This window comes from Microtus pennsylvanicus, chromosome 18 (genome assembly GCF_037038515.1).
Source record: "Microtus pennsylvanicus isolate mMicPen1 chromosome 18, mMicPen1.hap1, whole genome shotgun sequence".
NCBI lineage: Eukaryota > Metazoa > Chordata > Mammalia > Rodentia > Cricetidae > Microtus > Microtus pennsylvanicus.
Genome location: NC_134596.1, coordinates 33,969,000 through 33,975,326, shown reverse-complemented (window position 1 = coordinate 33,975,326; position 6,327 = coordinate 33,969,000). Strand labels below are relative to the sequence as shown.

The 6,327-nt window shown below is 35.1% G+C and overlaps 1 protein-coding gene across 1 annotated transcript; it reads right to left on the bottom strand.

Moving 5' to 3' along the window:
* Positions 1 to 2,400: 2,400 nt before the first annotated feature.
* LOC142837461 (olfactory receptor 14A2-like) lies at positions 2,401 to 3,404 on the bottom strand. The gene is given in 2 exon segments (XM_075952544.1): positions 2,401 to 2,462; positions 2,465 to 3,404. Coding segments are annotated over 2 exon segments (1,002 nt in total).
* Between the last annotated feature and the right edge of the window lie 2,923 nt (positions 3,405 to 6,327).

Sequence of the window (6,327 nt, the reverse complement as noted above, 5' to 3'; positions counted from 1 at the left end):
GACAAACAGCACACAATTTTCTTGTTTTTACCTCAGAATAATGTCAAACTAACCTATAGGATTTTGTAAATGCATAAGTTTAAAACTTTACACTGATACAAAGTTAAGAGTCTCAGGTGTGTGACCAAAGTCATCGACACAAAGAAGCCTGAAAAATCATGCCAATTCTTACTTTTCCTTGTCCAGAGGATAAAAGAACTATTTCTCATGGCATCTCTCAATGGGCAATTTAACCCTACCCTCTGGTAACACTCTTACTCCAGAGAACTTGAAACTCTGCATTGTCTTGGGAAAGGGCTCTGCCCCTGTTGCTCACCCAAAGAAATGTGCTTTTGACCAATGAGATGAAACTCTTGTAATTTTTTTTATTGTTTTAGGCCCCCTGTAAAAAAAAAGTATATTTAGCATAAGTTGTCATCAGCGGTTTTGATACTGGCCATTCTTACAGGTGTATGAGGGAATCTCAGAGTTGTTTTGATTTTCATTTCTCTGATGGCTAAGGATGTTGAGTATTTCCTTAAGTGTCTTTCAGCCATTTTAGATTTCTCTGTATTGTGCTTATTATTATGAAGTTTTTCTATTAGAACTTTATATATTTCTCAGTGAATGGAGCTTTTAGTGAACTGCACATTACTCAAGAGATTTCATATGGGCAGTGGTTTTAAGGATTACAGAGTGTATAGTATCAGGGTGAGTATATTTGTTTCCTGTTTGAATGAGAGGGTTAAGTAATTTGCCTTAATGTATGTGTTGCAAGGAGAGGGCTGCTGCCCCATGTTGGGTGCCAATTGTAAGAGGAGGGGACCCAATTGATCTTCCTGGCTGCCTGGCTAGCTTAACCCTGAAATAATCACACAGAAATTGAATTAATTAAATCACTGCTTGGCCCATTAGTTCTTGTTTCTTATTGGCTAATTCTTACATATTAATTTAACCCTCCTCTCACATGTATGTGTGTGTGTGTGTTTGTGTGTGTGTGTGTACAATAGAGTAGGCTATATGGGATGTGGATATTGCTTCACTTCTTATTTCGCTTGTAGTAACTTTTGTCAACGTGATTATAAATCACTATGAAGAGGTTGTACATCATGAAAGCCTCATGAAAAATATTTTAGTTTTTCTAGTAATGAAAACTAAATAAATATAAAGGAAAGATTATGATTCTGATAAACTTTAGAATCTACAGAGAGATTTAAGACATGACAAAGAAAAGACTTCGTGTTGGAAGACACTGGTAAATTCAACTTGAGAAATATTTAATAGACAAGAGATTCTTGTTATTTGCAATTGTAGTTGGTTCCATAATTTCTTCCAAGACACCGATGAGAGCACTCGCCTGCAAGTAGTTAGAAGTCATGTGTTTCTGCACTATAGTCAAGCCGAGAAACATGCGTGGATGATTTTAATGTTTACATTTGTAGAGATACACCTACTCACACTTGTCAAAGAAAGAAAGACCCAAGTAACTTGACCAAAGTTCAGTTTGGCAAACCAATGTATTTATTGAGATTACTTACTTACAAAAACATGGATTATTCAGAGGCAGCTGCAGCATTCAAATCTTCAACTCCCAGGATTGGTGACAACTCACAGTAGTTGAATGCCTACTGCTTGATAAACGAAGTTCAAATAGGTTCACTTAAAACAAGTCCCCTTCCAGGCCTCTAGGATAATATAACCAGAGAGTCTTCTTTCCTCAGCAAATAATTAATCCTTCTATAATATTGGAAATGGAATTTGTTTTTGTAAACTCACTAGATCACATAAGATTCTTTAGAAGCACTCTCTTGACTCAGGAGCCTCCCTTCTTTCACCCACAATGTTTTAATGCAGAAGGAACTACAGAAAATCATCCACAGAAATGTCACCCTCTTCAGTGTCTTTCTAATAATGCCCTCAACCTGAGTGGCTACTACTTTTCTTTTAGAATTTGTTTCACATGAACTTCCTCCATGTTTGTCTTTGCTAAGCGTTTGATCCTTCTTTAAGGATTAAGCCAATTAGACACTAGGGCAATTGGGTTAACTTCTTGCCTATTCTTTCTAGTTACTAGAAAGTTTATCACAGAAAGCAGGTGTGAATTTACCTTGACTGTTCACATGCCTCTACCATTTAAGTTATTTTCTTGTTGTAATTCTTATTTTGTTGGTAAATAAATCGTGTAAGAGGTTATCAAATGATAAGTTGTTTAACCTAACAATGAAGATCATGACCAATAATTTTGTACAGTTGTTGTTTCCAAATGAGAGCAGCTTTCGTATACAAGAGCAGAAAACACTACCATGATCTCATATGTTAGTATCATACAATCTAATTTTCTGATATTAGATCATATTATCTTTATTCCGAGTGGTTATTTACTCTGGGAAAAATGAGTATCAACCCCTTGTCTTTCCAATGTCAAGAACTACAAATTTTGCCTGTAACTTGTGAGGCACTATATCACTGACAGATTGAGATGTTAAATGACACGAACCACTTGGGAAGTGATTTTGTAGCAACCTCCTCATAGCATACTTGACATCACTGTTTCTCAGGCTGTAGACTAAAGGATTAAAGGCTGGAGGTAACACAGTATAGAGCACAGAAAGAAACCTGTCTGTGATTGATGGTACATTTGAGGGTGGTTTCAGATAGACAAAACAAGCAGTAACAATGAAAACAGTAAAAACAGTGAGATGGGGGATGCATGTTGCAAATGTTTTTGATTGACCTTTAGTAGTAGGGATCTTAAGCACCATAGAGAAAATATAAAAGTAAGAGATAATCACACAGATAAAGCAAGACATACACAGACACATGCCTATTCCAATACTTGTGTAAATTACACCAAGTGTTTCAGAGCATGAAATCCTTAGCAATGAGGGTATATCACAGAAAAACTGTGGGATCACATTGGAGCCACAGAAAGACATGGAAAATGTGCCAGCTGTGTATACAGTTCCAAAGAGTACCCCAGTGACCCAGGAAACAACTACCATCAGCACACAAGTTCCACTACTCATAATGACCTCATAATGCAGGGGACAGCAGATGGCAACGTAGCGGTCATAGGACATGGCAGTAAGAATAAATATCTCACCTGCTGAAAAAGAAGTCATGAAAAATATCTGAAAGGCACAGCCCAGAACCGAAATGGAATTGTTGTGAGTTAGGCTGTTGACAAAGAAATTTGGGATTGGTACGGACACAAGGAAGACATCAAACAGGGACAAGTTCTTCAGGAAGAAGTACATGGGCGTTTGAAGTTTCAGATCCAGGGTGATAAGAGTGATGATGAGAAAGTTACTCATCAGGATTTCTAGGAACATTACCAGGAAGAACACTCCACAGACAGTTTGTAACTCTTGGATGTCTGAAAATCCCGTAAGAATGAATCCTGTTATTCTACTGAAGTTGGGCATTCTAGATTCTTCAAATGACCTGCCTGGTAGGAGAAACGCACATACATTGACACAGACCCAAACACTTACACTAATGTACGGGAATGCTCAGTGGAAAAGGAGCCAGGAGAGTACCTAGGTAGCTCTCCATTGTTTTTGCACCCACCTTATATTACCATAAGGTAGTACTTTCATTTGATACTATGTTGAACTAATTTATCATGTATGGCAAATTATTGTACCATGTTGTGCAACAAATTTGAAAAAAAAAACAACAACAGAAATATGTGGTGCTTTCCTTAATAGAATGGACTCTTCACTTGATACTGTACTTGTCTAGTAGATAACAAACAGCAGAATAAAACCTTCGTGTCTCATCTTTCATTGTTTTATTTCCTTTGCTTAACCTCTCATAGCCACACTTATAATGCAAAGGGATTTCACCTAAAGTTAATAAAAATTATTCTCCAAAGCTAAAGACAAGAGTACCTATAATATTTTCAAAAGTGTGCTGTCTTCCACAATTTATCGTGCGTTCTGGATCCTTTGAATGACATCTGATACCTATACTCATTGGCTCCAATCTTTCTTGTACAGAGGTTTTTCAAGCAAATCCTTTAACGGTGAGACTGTACAGAAATGATCATCTCCTAGGTCCTTTCCAGATCACATATCTGATAGAAAAATACCTTGCATTGCAAATGAACATTCACCTTTGAAGCAGAAGCATTCTCTCTGAATCAAATGATGATTGATCCTAAATGAACCTAAGCCATTTTTTTCTTACTGATAAGATTCTATATATTCAGAATTGAGGCAACAATTAACCAGGTCACAGTGTGAAAAGAAGCTTGAGCATCCATAGCTCTTATTGTTTTTTCCTAATAGTCTTGGAGTTCTTCTCACTACTTTAAATTATATAGTTAACATATATGCTTTTATTTATCAAACTCCATTCCTGATCTTTACAATTGATTTTGTTTTCTTGCAGTGATCAACATCTCTTAGTTTGCTTTAACTCTCCAAAATGAGGCTTCCCATGGCAAAATATTTTCACAACAAATAATACAAATTCTTTTGTCTGGGAGAACAATATTATCCATCACATTCCATTTATGTATAAAATAGTCATGTGTTGTATTTGTAATGTTCCAGTTATGGTTATATTAAACAGCTTTTAACATATACAAATAGATATTTCTCTCATAATGTGTGTACCTAAGTTAACATAAACATATATTTGTTGTTCGATATTATATCATCTCAAATTTATATGGTCACAAACTATTATACTGTGTTTGTTGAGTAAAGAAATGAGGGTTGGGACCTCATGAGGAATAGGAATGTGGCCTTCCCCAGTAAAGAGAATATATACATGATATATATATGTGTGTGTGTGTGTGTGCGTGTGTGAGTACAAACATACACACAAGCATATGTGCATGCAGTACCTATCAGCAAAATAACAACTGCAGCAATGTGACCATGGATTTAAAAAGGAGAGAGTGATGTGGGAGAGTTTGGGGTAAGTGAAGGGAAAGGAGAAATGTTGTAATTATATTATATTCTCAAAAAGAAAAAAACCCATTAGTCCTCTTGGAAATAATGTAAGCCTGCTTCTCACAATCTACATGTATGGCATAAAATTATCTGTGGCTCCATAACTCTTATTACAAGACCGAATATCTATTTCTCATCTCTGAATCATGAAGGCACAATGTCAATAAACATAAATGCAGAAAAAAATAAATATGAAATAAAATAATAGCTGCATATTAAAGAAATAAAATAGATGAATTAAAAAATTGTATCGTTAAGTTACACATTGTACTAGAGACATGTCAGGATTTTCTGGTGTTTTGTTTGTAAAAGAAACTTGAGAGACCACTACATCAAAATATTTCCTCAATATTTCTCTGAAATCACTTTTTAGTAATGTACAAAATATTGTGTTCTCCTATGTATATTCAAGTTGTATTGGTTGGCACATTGCTGCTTACTAGGCTTAGGGAACTGACTTATTCTTCCTTGCAAAGGGATACAACATTACATATATATTAGCAGAATATTTTAGTATTTTTATCAACTGAAAATTGCAGTCTGTACTTTAAAACAATTCAGATTCCCTAAAGTTCAAGGAAAAGGATTGGTCCTTAGAGAGATGTAGGAAGATTTTCCTGCAGGTCCAATTGAGGAGGAAACTTTTTTCATACACTTTAATATTATGATTTAATGGATCACCTAAAGTTTACAAACTTTGTAATCATAACATGCTCTTAAAATTTAGTCTTCTGATTAAGAGTCAAAAGTCTTTGCTAAGCTGTAATGACTTCTTAAAATGTAATAAAACAAATACAAAGATTAAAAACCATTTACCGTCTTATAAATTTTGGCTAGCTTTCCATTGAAACTGCATGTAATACAAAGGTCTCTAGCAGATCTTTTAAAGCAATTGGCTACCATCTCAAGATTACCCAAAGGAAATCTTTCCAAATAGACTTCCTTATTATTTACTTTCTCTTAAGACAATTAGTGTTATATAATTAGAGCTTTATCTAGGAGGAACTGATAAGTTCCCTGAAAAATACACCAGAATAGATCATGAATAACATGGCTCACAGTAAATGAGAATTATATTAAACTAAATACTTTACTGACTATAAATTTATAGACAATATTATTATAGTAGTTAGTAGAATATTAGAATATAAGCAGAAAACTTGCCTAGGGACTCTTGTCATATTTTCAAGTTATTAGTTATTTTCCTGTAAAAAGATACCTGAAAAGTGAAACACAACTTAAGGAAACCACTGCTTATCTGGGTTCATGTTTTTTTGAGTATACAAGTACATGGTGGCAGTGATTCCATGATGCCAGGAGTTTGGGGTGGCTGGTCACATTGTACCTATTATGAAGCCCAGAAGACACGTGTTAAGACTGTGTA